At 47.9% G+C, this 27144-nt stretch overlaps 3 protein-coding genes across 4 annotated transcripts; 1 reads left to right on the top strand and 2 right to left on the bottom strand.

Moving 5' to 3' along the window:
• Positions 1 to 611: 611 nt before the first annotated feature.
• On the bottom strand, positions 612 to 10023 carry ube2s (ubiquitin-conjugating enzyme E2S). The gene is made up of 4 exons (XM_056302081.1): positions 9973 to 10023; positions 7053 to 7200; positions 3998 to 4188; positions 612 to 2335 (listed from the first exon to the last, which is right to left on the bottom strand). Exons 1-4 carry the CDS (start codon positions 10021 to 10023, stop codon positions 1964 to 1966), a joined length of 762 nt encoding a protein of 253 aa, XP_056158056.1. The 3' UTR covers positions 612 to 1963.
• josd2 (Josephin domain containing 2) lies at positions 9527 to 12710 on the top strand. 2 transcript variants are annotated; one of them, XM_056302082.1, is made up of 5 exons: positions 9527 to 10471; positions 10672 to 10800; positions 11380 to 11505; positions 12058 to 12252; positions 12554 to 12710. In XM_056302082.1, the coding sequence occupies exons 2-5, from the start codon at positions 10679 to 10681 to the stop codon at positions 12663 to 12665; spliced, it is 555 nt and encodes a 184-aa protein (XP_056158057.1). In that variant the 5' UTR covers positions 9527 to 10471; positions 10672 to 10678; the 3' UTR covers positions 12666 to 12710. The 2 variants fall into 2 exon arrangements, with proteins under 2 accessions (XP_056158057.1, XP_056158058.1); XM_056302083.1 differs by lacking the exons at positions 9527 to 10471; positions 10672 to 10800 and adding exons at positions 10831 to 10957; positions 11078 to 11240.
• Positions 12711 to 17941: 5231 nt separating this feature from the next.
• Positions 17942 to 27013, bottom strand: ttyh1 (tweety family member 1; the record flags this gene model as incomplete). Its single annotated transcript, XM_056302080.1, has 7 exons — positions 17942 to 18065; positions 20925 to 21092; positions 24263 to 24402; positions 25711 to 25803; positions 25890 to 25982; positions 26709 to 26764; positions 26938 to 27013. Coding segments are annotated over 7 exons (738 nt in total), but the record flags the coding sequence as incomplete, so codon positions are not given.
• Positions 27014 to 27144: the final 131 nt, after the last annotated feature.

Genomic DNA, 27144 nt, shown 5'->3' with positions numbered 1-27144 from the left:
GGGTCTTTAATAAGTTTTACCGGTAAGAGGTCAAGTAGTCAAGTAGCTGGTTTTGAAGCTGACATGAGCTTAGTCAAAGTATCAAGAGCGATAGTCTCAAAAGCTGTAATAACAGGGACTATCAGTGACTCGTTGTATAGATATGAATTTGGTAAGACGGGATCTGCATTAGCTGGAGTTGAAGAAAGGCCGGTGATTACTTGCTTGGCAGGCGGCTGTTTCTTATTTGTAGGTTGGTGGCTGCTGTGTGTCTGCAGCAATGTGGCTGGAGGAACAATTCAGTAAGAGGTCAAACAACATTCGATTGGTGCACTTTACTGTGGACCAGACAGGTGTGTGTTCTTATGGTCACACCACACTGACTTTCTTTAAACAAATTGATTGGTAAGCCTTGCAAAAACATCACAGGAAAGGAGCCCATGCTAAGCTGAAAATAAAACCCTCTGAGCTGTAAGTGTGAAAGAGAAAAGCTTAATCCTAGTATCCATTCAATACACATTATTCCTCCACTGTCACTTGTGCCCGTTACAACAGGCCTTAAATTATACAATCAAAAACAAAATTGCATTCCCGTTCCACATGATCTGGTAAAAAAAGGATACCAAGACATATTCTACAGTTCTCATCCCATATTTCATCTTTTATTAATTTAAATAACTTAAAATGGACACAAAAATACCCATCCAACAACCTGCACAATGACATGAGTTTCAGAGGCACTTTTCCATCCAAGTAAATGACAGCGCTTGAGAGAGAGTGTTTCCTTGGGAAATGTAGGCCCCAACATGCATTAAGAACCAAGAGGGAAAACTTGCCTGAGAAACCCAAATGAAACTGTGCGTCGGGCGGGGAGAAAATCTCTATGATGTAGGTGGAAATCGTTCTATTGAAATATGTTCTCTAGTACCCATGAGGCTGGTGGAACAGAGTATGTTGACAGCACACACTGTTTTGGAGGGAAGTAAGGGTAGTTTAAGCTCGTCACATTAACTATATGCGTAATGACAATAACTGAAAAGTGAATAATTCTTTATAAAGTATGCGCAGTCTACCCTGTTCCTTAACAGCCACTGATCTAGATCGCCATACACACACACCAAGACAGCTGAATATTGACACGTCAGTTTAGAAAAACACTTTTGAAAATACTGGACAATGAGATAGTTTTAGAAAAATGGGTGAGAGTGTCATTAAGAAACTTCGGACATCTTATACTCCACTGCTACCTTGGCCTATACGTTTCCATTCAGTTCGCAATTCCATGAACACAACCAATTCAGATGTCACTCCTTTATGATAAAATATAAAATTGATTCCTCACACTTTTATAAACCCATTTAGTTACATAAGCCGCTGACAATTCATCAACCTTGCAGCTAAATTTAAAACCTGATTTCAATTGAGGCAACGTAAACCCAAACACAGTAGACTACCTCCTGATTAAGCTTAGTTTTCCCCACAGTGAGCCTGGCTGAGCGATACACGGTACCATCTCGGCAGTGCAAACCACATTGACGATTACAGATCTGACATTAATCTTACCGCTGAGCTGACACAATAATGCAGTTATGTCTCTGATTACCGGAGAGGCACGACAGGCCTCGTTTAAGGTGGGGAAAACCACAATCAGGTAAACTTGATAGTAGTCTTAAGACACAGTATCAAATACAACTTGATCGTACTGTTACTTGTGAAGAGTATTTTTTCTTCGGAAAATAAAACAAAATAAAACATTTGATCTTGATGCGAGGCATAGGAATAACTAAAAACACCTGCATTGGCCAACAATAATGAAAAAGGTGAAAAAGGGTGAGACCAAATGAGTATAAAATGGACAGTCTGGGGAATACAAAGAGTCAGAAAAAAATAAAATAAAATTGTCATCAGCACACTTCAATATTCATATTTACACTCTCTCTTCTCACTCAAACACACACAAACACACAGAAAATCTGCTGAGGTATTAGAGTCGCCTCAATGCACGCTTTTTATCCGCTTTCTTTTTCCCCACCACATTACTACTGCTGCTGCTGCTGCTGCTGTTGCAGCTTGTGGTGGTACTGGCTCCGTTGGCGCCATTACCCAACACTGCCACCGAGGCTGCACCAGGTCCTGCTGCTCTCTTGGTAGGGTCGCCCGCATGCTTCTTCGGTTGTGGCCCGTCACTAGGATCCTGAGGTGCCCCCGAGGTCCCTCCAGGGCCTCCCATGGCGTGGATTTCTGTGAGCAGGCGAGCGCGGGAGGCATATTCTGCATAGTCCTCCAACAGTAAGCGCCCAGCCTCCTCGTTCAAAGCAGACTCGGGATTTGGATGAATTAGTAGACACTTTATCGTCTGTGGGGAAATAAAAAGGAATTGAAAGACATTACGAGGCTGACAGCGTTGCTTTGAGGAACAATAACAAGATTCAGTTGTCATGATCTAGTTTCTACAACTGAAGTGTACAATACAAGATTAAAATATACTGTCACAAGTCACTGCCCAATTGTGCGTTAGACACAATGATGGGACTTAATGATGAGAAGTTCAGTAAAATAGGTGTTCGTCAAGCCACCAAATCTAATAATCTTGATTAATCAAACCACAATACCTACCAAAGTAAGTGCTTTCTTTTAGTTTGCTCACATACACATCTCTCTCTCCCTCTCTTTCTCTCTATACGTGTATATATACACTATATAACGTATATAGCTATACATATAGCTATACAGAGATATAGATGGATAGAAGTGTAATAGTGCTGTCAAAACTGATTCAAAAAATGTAATTGCGTTAATCACAATAGGCTGTGTTTAATCGTGATTAATCACAAGTTTAAAATACTAGTATTTATTTATTTTTTAGGGGAGATAAAAAAGGAACACATGTTTGGTGTTGGAATAAAGAAATGCACGACAAACTGCGTTTTTATAACTTCCGTCTGGAAGCTTTTTAAAACGACATTTGCTGTTCAGTACACCGGGGGACGTCTCCTCAGTCATCGCGTTTGCCGCACTGGAATTACAGGCGGAAGTTAGAGTCAAACTTGGTAATATGAATAGATTTTTTAAACATACAGGCCTGGGTTCGCAATGCTGTGATTAATTGCGAACCCAGGCCTGTATGTTTAAATGCCAGTTGAATGTCAAAACCATCACGGTTATTTAAACTAGATATCAGCTTAGAGGGCACTTATTTCTTGTATGAACTAATATAAATTATAATTAATAACAAAAAATGTGTTCCATGTTCAAGCGCCAGTGGAATTTAATGTGTCATGAATTCATACATTCATTGTGTGCTCATAATGGCGCATCACAGAACCCCATATGCGCCCCAACAGCACAGCATAGTAGAATATGTGAGATCCTCCATGAGGGCTGGGAACAAATAAAGCCTACTGCTGTCAGAACGTGGAGACGAGGGTTACACAAGGCCCTTTCAGACACAACGCAGCAGCGGCACCGCTGCGCTCTGAAACCCATTATTTCCAATGGCTTTTGCTGCGCCACGGCGGCTTTTTGCTGCGTTGAGTAAAGCATTGGCGCGGCGTGCCGCTCTGCGAGCTCAGCGTGATGTGACGAATACCCAGCCAGCTGGGCACGAAGGCAAAATGGCGGAAATATAAAATAAAATATAAAGATAATGGCAAATTTGTCATGCTAGAAGTTTTGAAAACTGCCTATTTTGCTCTCCGTGACTTCACCGAACACCTAGTCAGATGTGCGCTGAACAGCGGCGAGCACAGCGCGAATGGGGTCGTGTGGAGTAGGGGAAAAAGACAGCTCTCCGTGCACCAACACCCAGGAGGAGGGAGGGAGAGCACACAGGCCAAGCCCCGATATGTCTGCAACAGCCCCACACGGCCGCCACTTCCTAGTAAATAAAACGCAGCTTCGATAATTGCATTAATTTTTTTAACACGTTAAATACTTCATATCAATCGCAAAAATGAACGCGTTAATTTTGACAGCACTAATATATACAAATAAAAATGCAATAATTAGTCTCCCTTACAAGTAAAACATGTCGGAGGCCAAGCTCTGCCTTCCAGTCCCTCTTCAAAACGTTGACACAGATCTCTCCCTTGTGACCCACGTTGGGGTGAAAAATCTTGGTCAGGAAATACCCCTTGGGTGGAACAGCAGGGAAGTCCTTCCCGAGGACCAGACGCATTCGGAAAATGCCACCAGCGAACGGAGTTCCCTCTGTCAAAGCATAAAGAATTCATCACATCAGTGTGTTCTGCTCAAGACGTTGTTGTTCTGCGAGGAAAACAGGGTCACAGACTGAAAGACTGAAATAACTTGTCCAGTGTACACACCAAAACGGACTGACGGATGAACACATGTCGAACATGAGGATGCATGGTAAAGTCTTTTCATTACCTCCTCTGAATTACTCCTTAGGAGATACTGTGGCAGCACAAACGTGACCGTGAAGTGACCTATACACAGAAGCTAGCTTTGATGCAATCTGCCAAATAAATAACAACAAGGCAGGCTGGGAACCTAGCCAAGTAAGGGGATGAAGACAAATGAAAGGAAGTGTTACTAATTATTGGTTTGTGTTCCCTATGACAGTTTTCTTGACGAGGGCTATAACCATGATTGTTCATAATTGAGGCGTCATAAAAAAGTCGAGGAGGTGGCATCAAACAACCACAAAAATTCAAGATCTGTCCAACAGCTCACTGGAAATCCAAGCCCTCAGCTCCCCAGAAATAAAACTACTCATACGCTATCATGCACATTCTTCTGGGAACATGACTAATAAGATGAACTGCCATATATTTTTAGTTATAAGAGACGAGCAGATGATATGTTCTAACTTCAAGCTAATGATGAGAAATATGTGACCTGAGTCATCAGCTACAGAACCTTCCAGCAAGGGCTGATAATGCCAGAAATGTCCATGTTGAGTCTCATGCCAGTTACATGATGAGCAGTATTACAATATGCACACACGGTACTATTTTTGGCACCAAGGCCACTTTTTGCTTTTGTGTGAAAGCATAGGAGACCAAAAGGTTAATTGTAGTTTGAATGGCCTTGGTCTTTATCATCAAATCATGACCAGCCTAGCGGCTTTTGTGAAAACCCCACTTCCTTTTCAGCTGCTGAGCCACAGCGCGTCTTTGCAGCGCTGATGCTGTCTTCACGCCACACGAGAAGCCAATTTCGACTCAATGGACGTGCACGAGTTTGATCACGGGATCATTTTGTTTTATTCGCGTTACTCGCGTGAGTTTGGCTGCAGGATCGAGTACGTGAACCCACCAATTCTCTTCTGGAAATGAGGAGAGGATACATATACATACATATATATATATACATATATATACATACATATATACATATACACACACATATATACATATATATACATACATATATATACACACACACACACACACACACACACATATATATAGCGCTTTTTTCCGAAACCGTCAATAGTGTTGAGTGCTCGACTAATGAGGAGCGGAATATCAGCACGGATACAGGAAAAAAGATTTTAATGCATATGCATTAAAATCTTTTTTCCTGTATATACTATGTATATATGTATATACATTTGCGTCATTCAAATCGAATGACGCAAAATTCGCATATTCGCGTCGCCTGGCGCGAATAACGCGTCTTTTCACGTCTTTGCATTGCCTTTGCATATAAAACTGCTTGGCGCGTGGCGTGACCACCATGCCATAAGGCCACTGTGATTAATTACATGTCCTGGCATCACGGAGAACCGTGACGGGAAACGTTTCAAAGCCTGTAAGCGTTTAAGGGCTCATTTATGCTCAACGTTAAACACGTATACGGGCGGAGCCTTCTGTCCGAACTCTGCGTTCATTTCGTCCGCGTTTCTGCACGTTTTCTGGGAGCTTGCGGATCCGCAGTTACGGAGCAGTACCACCGGAAATCGTGGGGGCAGTGTTGCTTAAGTGTAGCTAATAGCGCACGCGCGACTAGCCGGCAACGCACAAGGGAGAAGACGAAGAAATTTGCGGAACCTTTGGAGCAGAGCCCTAGAAAGACAGAGCTACGCCAACTCCCTAGACGCCAATGGGCCAATTAATTTAACAGCAATGGCGGATGGTGGGAGCCCCGGATAGTTCCAAACAGTGCGCATAGAATATGCGTCACGTTGGAATACATCCATATCTATATATAAATGTAACAATCTGAACATATTGGTTAGTAGTTAGCAGAAATCGCGGCTAAGCAGTTCATTTAAATGACCCGCCAAGCTTCGTTTGGAACTATTCGGCGGCTACAGGAACCACGTGTTCTGACCCCTCGTTGACGTAACTGCTTTTGAGGAAGGGCTGTGCGAAAGTACAGGAAGTGACGTTTGTCGTCAGTTTCTCTCACAGGTAAAATCAGGGAGAAGAAGAAAAAAAAATCAGGGAGAAGAATTCTCCGTCCACATGCCGCTTTGCATGTAATGGCCGCTCAGACCACCGCGGTCTCCTACGCTGCCTCTTTTTTAACAGTACGCAACCATGAGCTCCTCCTTCGTCGCCATGTTCGCTCCGTTCTTCTCCTTCATCGTGTGAATTTCCGGCAGCTTAAGACGCCTTACCGCTGAACTCGGAAGTGAACCCTGAACTGCCGTCTAGCGGACGTATTGCTTAACAACCATGCCAACGTAAAACACGGATGGAAAGGAGGCCGGCAGTGACGTTTAGAGCGTTTGAAACGGACGTGTCTCTTTACGTACGTAAAGGGAGCATAAATGAGCCTTAACACGCAGCAGTTCACTGCTTCTTGGAGGTTGACTACGAGCACCGATGCAAGACTGTAACTGTTTATATTTTGTATGAGGGATAATAACCTCCATTAAAAAAAAAGGGGGGGGGGGTCATATTCCAGCACACCAAAGTCGATTTTTATTATCAACAGTCTTCTTCTTTGGGTTACATTGTTTCTTTTTTTGTTTCGCCAACCTCCAAAAAAAAACAACAACAACACAACTTTGAATTTAAAAAGGCCAACAACAACAAAAAAAGTCTTGAAATAGCAGTACCGTGGCCAATATCATCTTTCATCTGCTCTATTACCCTCACCTGGTCCTTCAATGGCAGTGTGCAATTCAGTGATGTCTTCATCACTGGGATAAATTTTGATGCCCTCAGGGGGGTCGGCAGCTAAAGCAGAAACTTCTTTATACACCAAGCGAAGGACCTGAGGGGGCAAATTCTCCACATTGGAGTTCTGCAAGAGAGATACACAGACAGTTTTAGCAAACTCAAGTTATCTACATGCACCAACCAAGCAAAGGGGTCAAACTCACCCAATAAGCAAATTCGCAAAACCTCATTCTGTGAAGATCGGGCCTGTCCTCAAGCTAGGTATATGGCAGAGCAGGGCTTTTGATATTATTGGGGGGATTCCCTTAACACCTTGACCGACTGATTAGCAGCAGCAGCAAATTAAACCGTGACCACCGGAAATCGTTATTCTCCGCATTAGTCAGTGTACTGTAACCCAGCGTGGCTTCGAAAAACCTGGACGAGCGATGTCCAACGCTGCACTTACAGGACAACTCTCACTTAACGCAGTTAGTGGGAACCAAAACGACAATCCAACCATCTAGTCAGCTTTAAATACACTTAGCGTTTTAGCCATCTAGCTAGATTACCCATGCAGGATGCAGTTTTGTCTTTCAGTGATATTCCAGTGTGGGTGCACTTGCGTGGTGTTTTGATGCTAGCTATACGTGACCATCTAAAATCCTGCCAATGAAGACCGACCCCTCTAAACCGGTAGTTTTCCAACCTTAGGCTAGCATCTGGGTCGTTTTAGCATAATAGGTTCTTATTTAAGCTACATTCTGGTGAAACGTCGTCTGTTCAGCTTTCGACCCCATCTCAAGTGAAGCTGGGGGAGTAAGGCTAAGCCTAACGCAGCCTCGACCTTATTTAGAGCCGTTATCCATCTTCGGATGGCTCGAGTCCACCCGACGTTAGCTTGCTAGCTAGCTAACGTTCGCGTTTTTATTTGAAGGTACCGCTGGCTGGCGACAACGCCGCCGAGCCGATTTTGCACAAAACGTGACAGAAAAGTGCGGCGGTGTTTTACGTAGCACCCAACGTCCATGCGTGTGTCTAACGCAAACAGAGCTCAACGCCGATTCCAGCAAATAGACACGACCCGAGCGCCGAAAGAAGCGAAGATAGACGGAGGACGACGGCTAACTAGCCCCGGAGCGAGCTACAAGCTAGCAACGCTGGCGGCGAACTCGGCTGTTTGACTTACCATTTCTTCGGGAGATATTTAATCTGGCTTGGGGGGGGGGAGGGAGGTCTACTTTACGTCAGTTTGAATCGGTATTCACGCTATCGTCCAAATCGGCTTGGCGACGACTTTAGCTCGGCTAGCGACTGCTCTTTCTTTCTGTTGACACAGGAACAAAAATAAGATCCTCCGTTTAACCTGCTCTGCCGGACCAATGGGCAGCTCCGTAACGCGAGACGCCGGGGGGGATTAACCAATCAGGAGTCCGGATTCCTTGCGCCGCTTGCGCTGCCGCCTCTCCCAGCCAAACAGCGGAAAGTCGCGGCGACGGTCCGCAGCCATAGGCGCGTTCGAAAAATTCTACCCACCCTACGCACCCTATGCACCCTACCCGCCCTACGCACCCTATGCACAAAAAAACCCCCTCGCTGCTCTGTACTTAGCCGATTTTAGCAGTTTGTGCGACTATGCTCATCGATCACTGGACGTGCAGCATCTGAGCCAATCAATGGATTAATCGCAAATGTGCGATCGCGGTCCATTGACCCCCCCCCAGTGACTTCTGATCGGCAGTGGTAGATTTAAAATGTGTGGTTGACGCTGATGAACGTTTAAAAAGTCACGTTCTTGGAGAGCTGAGCCGTCGCGCAACACCCGCTTTGCGCATCACGTCCGCGTCCTGCACACAGGTCTGCACGGTCCTGCACGGCTCGCTGGAGCGGCCAGCCAGTCGGGCAGTAAGTCGTCGCTCCGCTGCTTTGGATCGATCGTAATGCATTGATGATTGACTTTACCTGACTCACGTTTTAAGATTTTTTTATACTATTAATTAGCCTTTTTTTTTTTTACTGAGAATTAGATGACACGCGTGTGTTATGTTGGTGAGTGAATCACAGGAGACGAACGAGCGGCTTTTTTGTGTAAACTTTATTTAGCAACGACAAGCTTTCATCCAACTTGCTGCCCTTGAGCTCTCGTTCTTCTTCCGCCCCCTTACAGCAGCAGTCCCTCTCCGACAGCCACCGTCTCACAGTTGCCACCTAGTGGCGATGGAATGTAGCGTCCGCAAACGCAACAACGTGAAATCCCCGAATTTTACTCAGTCATTACATATTATGGCAGGGGCGATTCTAGGATCAGAGCTTTAGGGGTGCTGAGCACCTAGAGTGCTGGCCGGCCAGGCAAGATAAATTTGGGGGGGGGGGTGGATCAAACCATTTTCGAAGCATGGGGGGGTGCTGTATTTTTGTTGTTAAAATATTACGTTTAAACCATATACTGGATATGGTTTTGACATTTCTTCAGCTTATTAAACATGGACATACAGTAAAAAATAAAAAATCTTCAATTTTACGGGGTGCTGTGGTTCAATTTAGGGGTGCTGCAGCACCCCCAAAAATGGGCTAGAAACGCCTATGTATTATGGTAACACTTTACTATGGGGAACATAGATGTCACTTTAGTATGGGGAACATATTCTAAGTAACAAAAACTCAATTTAGAGTAATTTAACCCTATTAACACTTGTACTTTTGTGTTTTGCTATGTAAGGACAGACCATGTTCATTACGTGTTGGTAAGGGAGAATAACTCCTCTTGTGGTACTACCACCTTATAAAGTACGCACCTACTTAATGGTGTATATGTTCCCCATACTAAGGTGTCACCCATATTATTTATTACCACGTTTCTCTTCAGGTCGCGTAAACCTTTCGCCTTTTACTAGAGCTCCGTGCAGCGTGATAATACCCCAGCTCGCCGGTAGAGGGCGCTCCAAGACAACGTCCGGCTTCGCGACATTTGGCGGAGACGAGCGCCGAGACCGTTGCTACGTAGCGTGCGTACCACAGAGAATAAATGTGCGTCTCATATCGTCTCCTTTCTCTGTCTGTTTATCAGTGAAATCCGTATTTCATTCAGCGAGGACGAAGCAGCGCGTCCCCCACTGCAGCCCTCCCCCTGCCCGTGGCATGGGCGTGACAGCTGCGCAGCAGCAGCAGCAACAACAACAACAGCATCCCCGCTTCCGGTTTCTCGATCCGGCTGTCACGCTCCAGCGTCTCTGCTAGCGGGGATCGCGGCGTCAGCAGCTTTGCGCACACCGGGACCCGGCCCGCCGCCGTCCTTTATGCTGCGTCCGAGCGTCGGCGGCTGCGGTGCTTCGTGTTACAGCGGAGGGGGCGTCTCGTCAGCCACTCGGCCTCGTTCGCTGGGGCTTTAGCAGCTGCGCTAGCTGGTTCCCACCACGGTAAGCAAAGCTAACCCCCTTCCGACCCGCCCGGCCCGACTGGAGCGAGGCGGACCGCGTGGCGCCGTGGCGTGCCGCTGAACCTGCCGTCCGCCTCCGGGGGTCGTGCGCCCGCCGTCCGCCTCTGGGGTCGTGTTTACACCGCTGTTCTTCCTTGTGTGCGTGTGTGTGTGTGTGCGTGTGTGTGCGTGTGCGTGCAGGTTTAGTATGAGCGAAGGGGACGTGTTCCACGAAAAACAACGACTGGAGCTGTGCGCCATCCATGCCTTGAACAACGTGCTGCAGGAGCGAGTGTTCACCAAGGAGGCGGCCGACGACATCTGCAAACGGTGGGTCGGCGCCTGCGCGTGCGCGCGTGTGTGCGCGTGCGTGTTTTAAGCTGGTTGTCAGTCTCCTCCAGTTTGCCCGTGGCGCATCCCCTTACCAAAGAGCAAGTTTGTTCAAGTCAAGTGTAACATCAGTATACGTGTTTTAAACTAAAAACCGGTGAGTGTACCTGTTTAAGCTCTTATCAGAGATGTACTGAACAAAATTATACTCCTCGTACGTATACTTGAACTTTACCTACTACAATAAACCTCAAGTATGCTATATTTTTTTTGTAAGGGGCCAACAAGCGACCACCCGAGCAGGTCAAGCCTCCGGATAAAATCTTTTATACTCCAGTTGCTTGTCCCATCATGGGCAGAGGTTGGCACCTCGTCTTTAAGAGAGGTTACACCTGTTTATCCTCGCCTTTTACAGCCACTTTCTATGGAGTGGTGCTAAAGTAAGACACGACAAAACAAAACACAGAAAGCCTTTGCTGGTGACCAAGTTAAAAGGGTTTTGTTACTCGGGCCGCTCTTTGTTTGACACGGTGTCCCCCCCCCCCCTCCCCTCCCCTCCCCTCCCCCCCTCCCCTACAGGCTAGCCCCACAATGTGTGGTGAACCCACACCGCTCCATGCTGGGCACGGGGAACTACGATGTGAACGTTATCATGGCGGCGCTGCAGAGCCGGGAACTGGCTGCGGTGTGGTGGGACAAACGCAGGTGAGTGACGGCGCCGCCGCCTTTCCGGCCTCGCGCTGAGAGAACCCCCCCACGGGGCCCACAAACACGCCGGGCTACGTGTGACCCGAGCAAAGATGACATGTGGAGTTGTCCGCGGTGGCGTAGCGGTCTAAGCATCGGCTTGGTGTCGATGCAGTTGCCCACTGGGGACTGGGGTTCGCGCCCCGGTCTCGTCAGATCCGACTATGGCCGGACTCGGTGAAACAGCAATCATTGGCAACGCCGTCTTCGGGAGGGGGGCGGAGTCGGCTTGTGTTCGTCATGTGAATGCGTCTCTGTGTGTGTCGGAAAAACAGTGGTTCGGCCTGGAGTCGCCTTGTCACGAAAGTGGGGAGGCGCTTTCCTTCGAGACTGCCGGCCGGAGAGATGCAGCTGGCGAACGCATGTAATACGAGGGTGGGTGTTTGAATTAAAATAGGGATCAATTGGCCACTAAATTGGGAGAAAAAAGGGAAAAATCAGAAAAAAAAAGATGACATGTGGAGTGCATCGCTTGGTGCCAACGGTCCTTCTCCCTCTTTTTAAACGTAGGACAGTACAGAGCCTCTGCGTGTCAAAAGTCCAGGGATTCATACTGAACGTCCCGTCACACGTGTCACTTGGGATAGTGTCCCTCCCACTCAGGAGACGCCACTGGCTTGCGGTGCGGCAGGTTAACGGACAGTACTACAACCTTGACTCGAAACTCAAGAGCCCGGTCTGCATTGGTGGAGAGGCGGAGTTACGGTAAGGATGATGGGGATGATTGGGGAAGGCCTATTCCTTTCTCACTTGTAGGAAACGCAACAACAGTGTCACCAGGTCCCCTCCGTAACAAAGGCGTTACTTGTGGGCTACTCAGAATCAGATTAAGGGTGGGGTTCTGGTGTGCTGCGTTGTCCGTCTTGAACCCCCCTCCTCACTCAGTGAGTCATCCCCATATCAGCGGTCACACGGCGCTGACCTCATTGTGCGCTCTTGTAATCTGCCTTCTGTCTCTCCCCTTCCGTCCCCCCCCCCCCCACCGTCCATGCCTTTCTGCTCTCAGCACATTTCTCAGTGAACAGCTCTCTCAGGACGTGGCGGAGATGCTGCTCGTCGTGCGGCGAGACGTGGAGGAGGACGGTTCGTGGCTGAATTCCGACGACCTCAGGAAGTGATCCCTCCTGAAAAGACGTACCTAAACACAGCATGGAAAGAGACTCTTTCTCGGGGGGGAGGGGGAGGGGGCGGGAGGGGGACACATGCATTTTTGAAAACGGATCCTTCTTTACAAGAAAAACGTTCAGGGATTTGCACTACAACCGCAGAACATCTTCACATATATGCACAAAAATATTCATGCGCGTACACGAATAGGAGATTCCAAAGCGACACCGGGACGAGCGCTCGCTCCCGAAACGCAGAACTGCTTTGATTGTGACAGTGAGCAGCGGTGGCCGTTTGGCTATTGTTCTGATATGGCCCGCGGGGCATGGCGCTGCATTGTCCGCCCAGCTCTAGGCGACGTTTGTTTAACAGTGGCGAGGTGCATGCCAACTAACCGAGTTGTGAGTATGGGTGGTAAATTTGGACTTAGTGTGATATTTAAAGTAACGTATGACCGGCCTGCCTGCATCTCTGGTGGTGGAACAACTGCAGCCGTGACTCACGAGACGAGACGGCGTCCGCGAGAGAAAACTGTTATCCTGCGTTAATCCCGAGTAGTGTCTCTCTGGTCGGGACGTTTGTCCTCCAAGTGAGTTGGCCACATCGCGTACCCCACCCCCACCCCCAGTGAACCCACTTCTAGGGGCAGCAGAAACGCACCGCCTCTCTCTCTCCCCGTTCGTGGTGACTCCTCTATGCACTGCAGAGCTGGACCCGTCAGAACCGGTTGTCTTTCTTGTCTATCTATGCACACAGGTACCGCTCAGGCCCTGCCTGGCGGGACACTTAACTGTTCTTTAATACACCTCCTGTCGTCTTGGCGTCTCTCCCACCGATCTATGCATATCCCGGTTGAACGGCGGCACTCGGCCACGCGCCCGCGGCGTGCAACACAGACACGCGGCAGAACTCGAGAGGTTCGTCATTGTGAAACGTATTTATATTAAACGTGTTTGGACTGTTTTTAAACGTGTCCGACTTCACGCGTTTGTTCCGGCGCACGGGCGCCCAGGCAACCACGCAGACCCGCTCAGCGTGAGGTTACTGTAGTTCTCTTTATTTATATTAGACTCTGGAGTGTAAAAGGATGCCATTCAAAAGGAGCATTAATGATACCATACAAACTCAGTTCAGGGGTTAACAAGGTCAGTAGGCGAGGAAGGGGACTCGGTGAACTCTCCAGTGAACCATATATACACAAGACGTCCGGCAGAGACCTCGGAAACCCAGCGCTGTACATGGTTATTATTGCTTGTTACGGTAGGGCTACTGCAGCACCAGTAGCGAGAGAATCCTATTGCTGTGGACCTGCAGCCGTGGACCTGCAGCCCTGTGTGTGGGGGGTTTGTAGTTCTCCACCCTCCAGACCGAGTCGCAGTTGTAGTTCTCCGTTCAGTCTTCGCCACAGGCTCTTCATAGCCCTCAAGTGTTGTTGTTGTTTTTTTTTTTTTAAGAGCAAAGGTTCATGATTATTAAGATTATTATAGACAGTGAAATTTACAGAATAATACCGGACGGTAACACAAGGGAGATACAGAATTGCCACCTATAAAAAGTTAAAATCATACAAAAAAACAAAACAAGAGTTGTATAACAAGTGAGGGAGCTGCATATCCATTCACAGAGAAGAAAAACAGACAAATGTCTCGTTGCTACGTGCCAGTGTTTTGTCTACCAACAATATTTATATAAAAAAAAACATGAAAATAAACGGGCGGTATTGATACATTTAAGAATATAAAACTACAACGTGGTAACGTCAATACCATTTTGGCTTGCCTCACAACTGTTCACAGCTTACACAGACTCTGGACAGACAAGGGGACGACGTGGTGACCGAGTACTCGGGACCGGGTGTGCTTACGTCACATATCTTTGCATAACTTTACTACCCACACTCCCGCCCCTACAGCTCGCCCCTGAGTGATTCCAGCGGTGCGTGTAGGATCTTTTGCTTCTTTTAAGATTGCAAGTGCTTCTATTCACAAATACTGAATGGTACTGACGTCACACAGAATGGTGCTGACGTCACACACCCGGAACTCACAGCTAGCGCCCAGCTTATTCACATCAGCTCTCCCTCTTCGTCTCAGTGTCCATTCGTATGAAAATTAAACATATTTTCTATACATTTTCTAGAAAAAACAAAAAAAAAGGGGTGGGGGGGGACGATCAACGTGAGTACAGGTTCCTTGAGTGGGCGGGGTTGGGGTGTGATTGACTGCCCCCGTAACCGGTCAGCATGCTGGGAGAGTACTGTACTTTTCGGAAACCCAAGACGTGATCCCGCAGAGGAGACGTCGACGGCGGGCCGAAGGCGTTTTTCGAGAGAGAAGGGATGAAAAAGGCAAGGAAATACGATTACTCACACAGAACACCGGCAGCCAGTCCTCCAGACGAGGAGACACACGACCGGGGCCGCTCGCCCACTACCCGGCCTTGCGTTTCGGCGGCGAATTATGCGCAGAGATGGGCAGCATTTAAATACGTATTCCAATTACTTTTGACTGTTTGGTAATTGGCGTAATTGGTAATTTGACAGAGCTGGGACAAAAATACTCAAATGTAATTTGTAACGAGGTGCTTTGGAGTAATTTTGTATTTTCAAAATACTTTCTCGGTGATTCATAAAATGTAAAAACAAAAACAATGAATACGTCTTAAACTGAAGAACTAAACACTTAGACGACTCACGCTGATTTTGTGAGTCCACGGTACTCACAGGATTTCCATAACCAATCAAACCAATCGTATTCTCTGAAGCCCCGCCCACCCCCGAGGTAAACATCTGAACTGCAGGAAGGTACACATGTTGAACACAACAGATAAACGCTACTGATGGAAACTACCGGTACATGATGTTGGTCCAACGAGAACTGGACCAACATCATGTACCGGGTCACGTGATGATAACGTTGAGTCACGTGATGATAACGTTGAGTCACGTGATGATAACGTTATATCACAAGATAATGTTGAGTCATGTGATGGTAACGTTATATCACGTGATAACGTTGAGTCATGTGATGATAACATTGAGTCATGTGATGATAACGTTGTCATGTGATGATAATGTTGAGTCACGCGATGATAATGTTGAGTCGTGATGATAATGTTGGTGACGTGATGATAATGTTGAGTCATGTGATAACGTTGAGTCACGCGATGATAACATTATATCACACAATAACGTTGAGTCATGTGATGACGTTATATCACACGATGATAACGTTGTCATGTGATGATAACGTTGAGTCATGTGATGACGTTATATCACACGATGATAACGTCATGTGATGATAACGTTGAGTCATGCGATGATAACGTTATATCACGTGATGATAACGTTGAGTCACGCGATGATAACATTGAGTCATGTAATGACAAACATTATGTAAATGACAACGTTGGTCCAATGATAACTTCCAAATTTCATTTCCAACTCTCGACCAAAGCGATGGATGGGTTCCTACAGCAGCATATTAGAAAATCAACAACAACGTGCAACTTGTGAAGTACTTGTAAACACATCCGTAAGAAATGACATTTTATTCAGGCCTTTTCAACAGAGTCAAAAGACTCACGTTTCCCTTTTTTCATCAGCAGTGACAGCAGCCACGCTGCTCCCCCCTCCCCCCCGCCCCGTGCGTTTTCAGTCGCTATTAAACTGCCCAAGCTTGATTTGTGTTGATATTTGATGGACTAGACTTCATCTGACTTTACGAGGTGCACAGAAGACCACCAGCCTTTACTCCTCTTCCCTGGCTCTGGGGGGGTGTGGCTGCAGCAACAGGCCTCACAGCAGATGTGATGGTGACCTCCCAACATGTCAAGTGAGGCAGGAGTACTCGTAACACTTCACTTCTGCTTTGTTTTTCATAATTACAGATTTTCATGGTTTTTGTAAAATTAGATAAAACAATCAAATATAGAAATAATATATATATATAAATACAAATGCCTGTTGGGATAGGCTCCAGCATCCCCGCGACCCTGAGAGCAGGATAAGCGGTTTGGTTAATGGATGGATATATACAAATAAAATAAGAATATAAGTAAAAATGAAATTAATTCATTTTTCGCTGAACATAAAGTAGAGATAAGTAGCCAACTAGTGTAAAATAACAAGACGTAGGTGGGTGGGTTTTCTTACTGTCCTCCCCACTTTGTGGAGTCGCCAGCCGCCACCGGTACATACACACTACAGTCATCTGCATATACAGTAACATTCTACTTCCTGATATGTGGTAAATGGACTGCATTTATACAGCCAGCGCTCTTCTAGTCTACCTACCGACCACTCAAAGCACTTTACAGTGTACGCCTCACATTCACCCACTCACACAACACGTTCACACACCGACGGCGGAGGCTGCCATGCAAGGCGCCAACCTGCTCATCAGGAGCAGTTAGGGGTTCCATGTCTTGCTCAAGGACACTTCAGCATGCTCTCTGGAGGAGCCGGGGATCGAACCAGCGACCTTCCGATTACTAGACAATCCGCTCTACCTCCTGAGCCATGCCGCCCTGTTCTTCCTTCCTGTAGGGATCAAACTCACCAGAGCCTTGTGTACATTATACAAACCCGGATGTTCTGCCATTTTGTACAAATTCAGAACGTTACAACCGTATTTTCCTGTATTTTGAAAATAAAAAAGTACATGTCTTTTCTCTTGATACAGTTTCTGGCACCAGTATTTTGTGTTTTATTACGATACTCTTATTTGAGGGGTATTTTGTAACATGATACAGTTTGATGTGTCTTTGCCCAGCTCTGATTATGTGCAAGTAATAACCGAGGTATTAAATGGAGCCCATCTGCAAAGGCAAAAGTTAAGGTCCAAAATTTTAACCATTCTGTCATGCTGATCGCTCAACAAGAATTATTCTGACTTATTCTCAAAACCAAGTGCACGTTTCCCCAATCCATTAACAAGCTGCTGGTCTTGAAAATAGTGACGTGCAATTATTGTCATACTTAGTTAGTCAGAATTTCTTCATGAATCAACTATTACTTTTTTTATTTTGTCGAGATGCATAATTCTCCTATCCAAAAAGACCAGGTAGTGATGATCAGCACATGGGTAGTTTGTGTCTTCATGCTAACAACACATTTTAAATACTGATCATAGAAAATTAGGCATTTCAGAATTAATTATGTTATTTTTTCAGTAAAAGAAATGAAGATAAAATAAAAAAGGCCAGCCCACAGGGTCTTGCGAGGTTCACCACCGCGTTAGTTTGCCGTTTATGGGATAAAGCGAGAATGCACAGTAACAGTGATGGTAAATGGCACAGATTATGACGATGTCACAAGTACAGAGGAACTCACAGAAGGGGGTGGGGACTGCCTGTCAGTCAAAGGCAGGCTCTCATAGCCAGGGTTGCCATTGGAGGAAACGTTTGGAGTCCTGTATAGAGACAGAGAGAGAGAGACAGAGGAGGAGGAGGAAGAGGAATGGAGGATGAAATAGAAAAGGGGAAAAAAAGGGGTGAGACACATTGAGAACAACAGAGGGGAGGGGGCCGGAGGGTGATGGGAGCCGAAGGAAGGGTAAGAACAGAAAGAGAGGAAGAGCGATTAGCGATACGGTGCGGATAAATACAGAGCTCAGTGCAAACTAAGGGTGTTAGCGTTACTCGGCCTCTAGCTAAGCTTGTTAGGTGGTGCTGTTAGCACGGGCGACCACGCTTTACAGTCACCTTCACTTTTCATGCACTTGGAGAGGTACAAAATCACGCCTTTACATGACTGTACCTCACCACCTCCATTTTAGCCAATATCATTTTTTCCTTCCTAATCAATCCATCCGCCTGCATGCAGGACGGAGCACAGGAAGCTCTCACAACATCCCATTTAAGAGGAGCTGACTGTATCTCTTGCTGCCGGTTCAATGCCTGGACTCTGGATAGGCACTGGTCACTATGCTGATAGTCACACTGGTCGTATCAGACTTGGGCAGCAGTCAAGATGACTAACTGGTGTAAGTTAGGGTAAGTCGTGTTCTATATGCTGCCTTATGGGGTGAAGAGCGAGTTTATCGGAGCTCTAGCTAGTCTCGGCAAGGTCGAGGAGAGAAAAGGGAAGAGCGGTTAAGTGTTATGGGAAGTCAGAGCGGAGGTGATGTGGACAAAGTGGGGGAAAAGAAGATGGAAGGGGGGGGTAGCAAACGAACAGAGGCCACGATAAGAAGGGTAAAATAAAGAGAGAAGGACAGAAAGATAGAAATAATTTGAGAGATCTGATCACGAGACGATGACCTGGACGCCACAGTGTGGATGGCAGATGAGGATGACGAGGCGAGGGTGGTCGTGGGGAGGGGGGGGGTTACCTATGTCAACCTGAGCCTCACATCGCCGGAATTTTAAAAGGCACAGCCTTGCCAATAACCCCCCCCCCCGTACAGCAGTTCTCTACCACTGTGCAGGAAATTGGATGTCGTCTGAGAGACAACCCGAGATCTGTGAAACGATCGAGCGGGCCTACGTCGTCTGTCTTGGAAACGCTGGACAGACGAATAGACAGACACACAGACAGACAGACCTCTGGAGTTGTGTCTGTTTCTCTGCCTACACTGCAGTCCACATAGACCTGTCTGTGTGTCTGTCTGCATTGCATGTGGTTAACCTGGCCGCTTTGTGGTTTTGGACTACCCCTACAAAAGTGTGTAAACGGTGGTTGGCTATAACTATCGACTCTCTCACTTGGACGGGTGGGCAAGATGCTCATGTCCGAACTCTGCTGTATGATTATGACGGAAACTAACATGAATGTGTGCTGTGAAGGAAGTGTGTTTAACTTCAATGTGCTGAACAGCTATGTGTCTTTGTTGGACCTGAACAGCTATGTGTCTGTGTTGGACCTGAACAGCTACGTGTCTGTGTTGGACCTGTACAGCTATGTGTCTGTGTTGGACCTGAACAGCTACGTGTCTGTGTTGGACCTGAACAGCTATGTGTCTGTGTTGGACCTGAACAGCTACGTGTCTGTGTTGGACCTGAACAGCTACGTGTCTGTGTTGGACCTGTGTCTGTGTTGGACCTGAACAGCTATGTGTCTGTGTTGGACCTGAACAGCTATGTGTCTGTGCTGTACCTGAACAGCTATGTGTCTGTGTTGGACCTGAACAGCTATGTGTCTGTGTTGGACCTGAACAGCTATGTGTCTGTGTTGGACCTGAACAGCTACGTGTCTGTGTTGGACCTGAACAGCTATGTGTCTGTGTTGGACCTGAACAGCTATGTGTCTGTGTTGGACCTGAACAGCTACGTGTCTGTGTTGGACCTGAACAGCTATGTGTCTGTGTTGGACCTGAACAGCTATGTGTCTGTGTTGGACCTGAACAGCTACGTGTCTGTGTTGGACCTGAACAGCTATGTGTCTGTGTTGGACCTGAACAGCTATGTGTCTGTGTTGGACCTGAACAGCTATGTGTCTGTGCTGTACCTGAACAGCTATGTGTCTGTGTTGGACCTGAACAGCCATGTGTCTGTGCTGTACCTGAACAGCTATGTGTCTGTGTTGGACCTGAACAGCCATGTGTCTGTGTTGGACCTGAACAGCTATGTGTCTGTGTTGGACCTGAACAGCCATGTGTCTGTGTTGGACCTGAACAGCTATGTGTCTGTGTTGGACCTGAACAGCTATGTGTCTGTGTTGGACCTGAACAGCTATGTGTCTGTGCTGGACCTGAACAGCTACGTGTCTGTGTTGGACCTGAACAGCTATGTGTCTGTGTTGGACCTGAACAGCTATGTGTCTGTGCTGTACCTGAACAGCTATGTGTCTGTGTTGGACCTGAACAGCTATGTGTCTGTGCTGTACCTGAACAGCTATGTGTCTGTGTTGGACCTGAACAGCCATGTGTCTGTGTTGGACCTGAACAGCTATGTGTCTGTGTTGGACCTGAACAGCTATGTGTCTGTGTTGGACCTGTGTGACTGGTCATGCAAGAGAGCAGACTGTCTGTGTCTTGCTGATGCAGACCGCATGTTGTTTTACTGCACACTGATGCTATGTAAAAGCCCTGATCTACGGTAGTTCATCCATATAAAAGTTGCCCTAAGGTACAGATCTGGGATCAGTTTACCCTCTCCCGAGACCAATATTACACACAAGGAGACGGGAATGTAAAACTGATGTCAGAGCAGTGTCTAAGGGCGACCTCCTCCCTTCATCAACGTCTCAGGGGCCATTCTGTCTGTCTGTCTGCCTGCCTGCCTGCCTGTCTGTCTGTCTGTCTGGGTGTCTATGTGTCTGTGTTACTCACGGGAGGGGCGGCGCACTAGAAAACGGGGGTGTCCACCCGGCCCCCGGGTAATTATAGAAGGGGGGCAAGGCCCCTCGCTGAGACCCCGCGGCCGTCTGTCTACGTGCCTGATGGGAGGTGAAGGGGTCCTCACTCTCGCTGTCCGAGTCTTCGTACTCCTCCGAATCACTGTCGCCGTCCATGGGGGAGAGAGTAGAAAAAAGAAAAAGAGAAGTGTGAGCAGAGTCCTGATATTCACTCCCCGCAGCAAAGGAAATCAGTTTGATATCTGAAAAGACAAACAGGCTGCAGAGTCTCTCTACCCCGTTTACTTCACAGATGGGCCGCTTGTGATAATTACATGTGAACTTCATTTGCCCCTTTTAAACCGCCGTCTGACATGTGCTTCTGTTTTCACGGCACGCAGTTTACATGGCGAGAACGACTTTTCAGAACCACACTCACTCGTGCCGCTGCGGGCTCAGACTTACGGTTAGCTGGACACTGCTATTAACCGGGGGGGGGGGCAAATCCCCTCCTTGAGCTCTTAATCTTTGTCTGCCTTTCTGCTGCTGGGCAAAACCCAGCTGGACACCGTGACCTGGGATGAAAAGCTGCGGCGGGCCGAGAGGCCGCACGCGGCGCACGAGAAGAAACGGGCGCGACTGCGGCAAAACAACAACACAAACACAAAGACACAACTTACCGCCATCCACTGCTTAAGACGGGTGGAGCACACTGAAACCAATGAATCCTCTATTTCTCCTCACATTTACATGGTCATGTGACACAACATGCATTTCAGCAGACAAATGGAGAAATGAAAATAAGTGAATACGTATTTATGCATGCTCGGTAATCCGGGTGAGACGATCACAGGAAGTAGAATCAGTTCATCTGGACATGACGTTTATGGACAGACACGTTTCTTCATCATCTAAGTGATCTCTTCAGTCTCACCTGACTGCAGGTACCCCACCCTTATAAACAATACAGTGACTGCAGGTACCCCTACCCTTGTACACAATACAGTGCCTAACAACCGGTTTCATATGCAAATGTGGGTGTGATCATTGATCATGTGTCCTACTCACACAGGATTGGGGATTGATCATGTGTCCTACTCACACAGGATTGGTGATTGATCATGTGTCCTACTCACACAGGACTGGGGATTGATCATGTGTCCTACACACACAGGATTGGGGGTTGATCATGTGTCCTACTCACACAGGATTGGGGATTGATCATGTGTCCTACTCACACAGGATTGGGGATTGATCATGTGTCCTACTCACACCGGATTGGGGATTGATCATGTGTCCTACACACACACGATTGGGGATTGATCATGTGTCCTACTCACACAGGATTGGGGATTGATCATGTGTCCTACACACACAGGATTGGGGATTGATCATGTGTCCTACTCACACAGGATTGGGGATTGATCATGTGTCCTACTCACACAGGATTGGGGATTGATCATGTGTCCTACTCACACAGGATTGGGGATTGATCATGTGTCCTACTCACACAGGACTGGGGATTGATCATGTGTCCTACTCACACAGGATTGGGGATTGATCATGTGTCCTACTCACACAGGATTGGGGATTGATCATGTGTCCTACTCACACAGGACTGGGGATTGATCATGTGTCCTACTCACACAGGATTGGGGATTGATCATGTGTCCTACTCACACAGGATTGGGGATTGATCATGTGTACTACTCACACAGGATTGGGGATTGATCATGTGTCCTACTCACACAGGATTGGGGATTGATCATGTGTCCTACTCACACAGGATTGGGGATTGATCATGTGTCCTACTCACACAGGATTGGGGATTGATCATGTGTCCTACTCACACAGGATCGGGGATTGATCATGTGTCCTACTCACACAGGACTGGGGATTGATCATGTGTCCTACTCACACAGGACTGGGGATTGATCATGTGTCCTACTCACACAGGATCGGGGATTGATCATGTGTCCTACTCACACAGGATTGGGGATTGATCATGTGTCCTACACACACAGGATCGGGGATCGTTGCAGTCGGAGCATTGTAAGATGGCGACAGATGTATAATGACTGAAACGACGACCAGTTTCAGGACTCCGCGGTCTACCCCATCTACAGGCCGGTGGCCACTCTTTCAGGGACGAGGATGTGCACATCCTTGAAAGGGAGGAACAACGGGTTGAACGGGGAGTCAAAGAGGCCACCTATGTGAAGAGGGAACGCCCATCCCTGAACCGAGGGGGGCCTCCGAGTACATCTGTCACCGTCTTGCAATGCTGTGATTGCAACTATTCCCCAACCCTCTGTGAACAGCACACGTGGCCATCGAACCTCTAGTTAGTGGTCACGCCTATTTGCATATGAAACTGGCCGTTGGTTTTGGTTGTTAGGCACTGTATTGTTTATAAGGGTGGGATACCTGCAGCCAGGTGAGACTGAAGAGGTCACTTGGCCCCTTTTCCACTGCATGGTACCGGCTCCACTCAACTCAACTCTACTTATTTTTTTTTTGGGTTTCCATTGGGCAAAAGTTCGGGGTGGTACCTGGTACCAGGTACTTTGTTTGGTACCACCTCCGTCGAGGTTCCAAGTGAGCTGAGCCGATACGAAAAGGTGACATGAAAATACCACTATAAATAAATAAATAAATAAAATAAACAAAATATATATGTATATTTATTTAAATATAAATAAAATCTTTAAAAAACAAAAAACTAGTCAACACGCCCACAAATGACCAGCGGGCCTCGCCGTGAGGGGAGACGATCTGCAGTGGAAAACCAAATCCCAGAAAGTAAAGCGAGTAGAGTCCAGTAGAGTCGAGTCGAGTCGAGCCGGTACCATGCAGTGGAGAAGGGGCGCTAGATGAGTGATGAACCGTGTCTCTCAGTAGAGGCTGTGTCCAGATGAAGTGACTCACCTCTCTGTGATGAGTTTTGTTATACTTGAATCTGTGGTCAGGATCTCTGGCGAGCGGTGGAAGTGAAGTCACCGCTACTGTCTGCTGACTGGTGAGACTCGGGGGTCCCACGGGGACATATTCCAAAGCAAACTATCATGATGAAAAAACGCTAAAATAAAACTTAATCTCTCCAAATAGAATGAATTTGCTCAAATAAATACTCCCGCTCATCTAGCAGTTAACGGCGGCTGATGTTTGCATCATTCAGAGGCTACACTCGGGGTCAAAATATGGGTTGAATAACACTCGAAAACAACGGAAAATATCCTTTACTGCTGTAATCTGATACAAACCCTGCAGCTTTTTCAGTAGTAACTGTGTGCAGGACACGGCAAAACACGCTCGCGCGGTCTTTCGCCTCACCTGGGGAAGCTCCTCCAGGCGCCGGGCAGGGAACAGAGAAGAGCCGTGAAGGCCAAAGCAGAGAGGAAAGAATAGAGGGAGAGGTAGAGTAGCCCCTCCATCCCATCGTAGCACAGACCTTTCAGAGAGTCGATGTAGTCCTGGAGACACACACAGAGAACATCTGACAGTGATCAGGGAACATTAAGGACCTGCAACGAGGGCCGTGGCAGCATGTTGGGACTCACTTACATTTTCTAATTAAGCAGAAGCTTTTATCCGAAACGACTTACAAGAGGGATGTTGTGACGGCTGCTTACATAATGTATGTTGCTTACGTTTAATCACTGACCACAGATCAGCTGTGCTATGGTTCCATCGTCTGAATGGATGCCTGGGGACTCATGTTTAGCAGGCCAAAGGTGGTGTTAAAAATGCCTCTTCTATGTCAGTATGGTCTGAGCTGGTCTGGTGTGGTGTGTGTCAAAAACACACACACGTCTAGCGCCACACAACGCTTCTCCCGGGCAAGTCAACCCCACCTTCTCGTGGTTCAGACGGTCATCACTAACGGCGCTCTGGCTATGGGCGAATCGCCGGCGCCCTAGAAGGTAACCAGCCCCCTGCTGCCTTGTGGGATAGGCTATTTAGCCAAAGGCTAAGGGCGGGGCAAACCCTGACAGAAAACCTCCGGAGGAGTAACCACCCGCAGAACAAATACTGTGGCCCACTTGAACGTGGACATGTCCTGGTAATTGAGTTAAGGTTACCCCAGTTATGGGCACCATAAGCACCAACTGTGCGAGGGTGATATGATGGCTGGGAGAGCTGGTGCTGGATTGGCTGGGAGAGCTTGGTCTGCTGCATCCTGTGGGCCCAGGGACCACAGCCCTGCCTGGAGTTGTGCCCACAGAGGAAACACAGAGGGCGGTGTGACAGGATGCGGAAGCGGGGCAGGCTAAGCTAACTGCTAGCCCATGCAGACCGGCAGTTCCGGTAACACCGAGGACGGTCTGGCGGCGGCCTCGCCCAGTCTTGACTGTGTTTTTAGTGTCGTCATGTGGAGTGCGGGGAGGTGTGCCGAAGGTGTCTGGCTAGGAGAGCTAGCGCTGGATCGGCTGAGGGAGCTTGGTCTGCTGCGTCTTGTGGGCCCAAGGACCACGGCCCTGACTGGAGCTGCACCCGAAGAGGAAACACCGAGGGCGGTCTGACAGGACGCAGAAGCGGGGCAGGCTAAGCTAACTGCTAGCCCATATAGACCGGCGGTTCCGACAGTCATCCTGGCTGGCGTTTGTTCTCCCGGACAGTGACTTTTTTGTAGTTGTTGTAGTTTTTGTGTTTTTGTCTTTGCGTGGGCCGAGGGAAACGATGTTTCCTTTCATTTCATGTGCAGAAGTGCATGAAACGACAAGTCCTGATTCTGAATCCGGTACGTTTACCTACATGAGCGTCTCTGAGCACAGGGTTACCTTATTAAGACTTCGACAGTTGAGCAGCGCCACCAACTGATGAAAGTTGCCCTCGGTGGCGTTGAGGATCTGCTGAACCTCCCTGAGTGACTTCTACAAAGAAAAACACACTGCATGAGAGATCTTCTACAACACCGGGTCTTGCATCTCGTGCAGCACTTGCACACATTGCAGCGTACCTCAGCCTTCGGATACTGCGGCAGAGCATTCCTGTCCAGACTGGAGAGGTGTGTGTGGATGTTGGACAGCGCCCTCTGTGACTGGGTTAGCAGCTAAAAGCCCACAAGTGAGAGTACATTCAGCATCATTGCTTAAAAAACACAGAAGACATGCTCAGAGTATTCCTCATTGTGTGTAAAAAATCTGTTTCACCCTCCAACACCACGGTACATTAAGGAACACGAGACGTCATGATTACCAGAGGCTTTGAGAGGTCGCATGCAACACCTCTGATGCTCGTGACAGCTAAAATGTGCCCATAAACAGTAATGTCCAATGTACCCGGCCAATTACCCCGCTCTTCCGAGCCGTCCCGGTCGCTGCTCGGCCCCCTCTGCCGACCCGGGGAGGGCTGCAGACTACCACATGCCTCCTCCCATACATGTGGAGTCGCCAGCCGCTTCTTTTCACCTGACAGTGAGGAGTTTCACCAGGGGGATGTAGCACGTGGGAGGATCACGCTATCCCCCCCCCCCAAAAAAGGTGCCCCGACCGACCAGAGGAGGCGCTAGTGCAGGGACCGGGACACATACCCACATCCGGATTCCCACCCGCAGACACGGCCAATTGTGTCTGTAGGGATGCCCGACCAAGCCGGAGGTAACACGGGGATTCGAACCGGCGATCCCCCTGTTGGCAGGCTACGGAACAGACCGCCACGCCACCCAGTGTAAAAATTACCCTTGAGCGCGACATTAAAACACTACCAAGTCCGTGATAATGGGTCAACCTAACGCTTAAAACACGCACACAAGACGTGAGAGACGGGATCGAACTACCTGCTGGAAGGGACTGCTCATGCGTCGGCTGCAGGTCAGGTAATAATCCAGCACATCTGGATCCGCCATGACAGCCCCAGGAAACAGCAGATTAAAGCACAGCAGTAAGCATTTAGTACGGCATGTCTTTATATTCCGCTGGTCCTCCACAGCAGAGCTGGAGGTAACTCAGCAACACGGGAGTAATAACAGGTACTGGTAGCTGCTGAAGAACAGACTGCGACTATACCTGAGCTGGTCCCGGAGTTGAACTGGGTGGAGTTGAGGACGAACGTGTTCGGATCGGAGCAGAAGTCGCTGAGAGCCTGTCGAGGCGGATGGAGCGCGTGGGGACCGGAGTGGGGAGGAGGAAACGAGGAGGAGGAGGAGAGCGGAGTCGGTGAGGTGTGTGTGTGTGGGGGGGGGGGGGGGGTAGGGAGGACAAAAAGGGGAGGAG

The sequence above is a fragment of the Lampris incognitus genome, unplaced genomic scaffold, assembly GCF_029633865.1.
Source record: "Lampris incognitus isolate fLamInc1 unplaced genomic scaffold, fLamInc1.hap2 scaffold_458, whole genome shotgun sequence".
Taxonomy (NCBI): domain Eukaryota; kingdom Metazoa; phylum Chordata; class Actinopteri; order Lampriformes; family Lampridae; genus Lampris; species Lampris incognitus.
This window is presented reverse-complemented; position numbering and strand designations above follow the sequence as displayed.

Coding starts and splice junctions, on each gene's coding strand:
- ube2s (XM_056302081.1), bottom strand. CDS start 10,023: ATGTCGCGAAGCCGGACGTTGTCTTGGAGCGCCCTCTACCGGCGAGCT. Junction 7,201..9,972: donor CCCTCTACCGGCGAGCTGGG/GTATTATCACGC, acceptor TCTCTCTTGCAG/AACTCCAATGTGGAGAATTT. Junction 4,189..7,052: donor CACTGCCATTGAAGGACCAG/GTGAGGGTAATA, acceptor ATGCTTTGACAG/AGGGAACTCCGTTCGCTGGT.
- josd2 (XM_056302082.1), top strand. CDS start 10,679: ATGAGCGAAGGGGACGTGTTCCACGAAAAACAACGACTGGAGCTGTGC. Junction 11,506..12,057: donor GTGTGGTGGGACAAACGCAG/GTGAGTGACGGC, acceptor TTTTAAACGTAG/GACAGTACAGAGCCTCTGCG. Junction 12,253..12,553: donor GGTGGAGAGGCGGAGTTACG/GTAAGGATGATG, acceptor TTCTGCTCTCAG/CACATTTCTCAGTGAACAGC.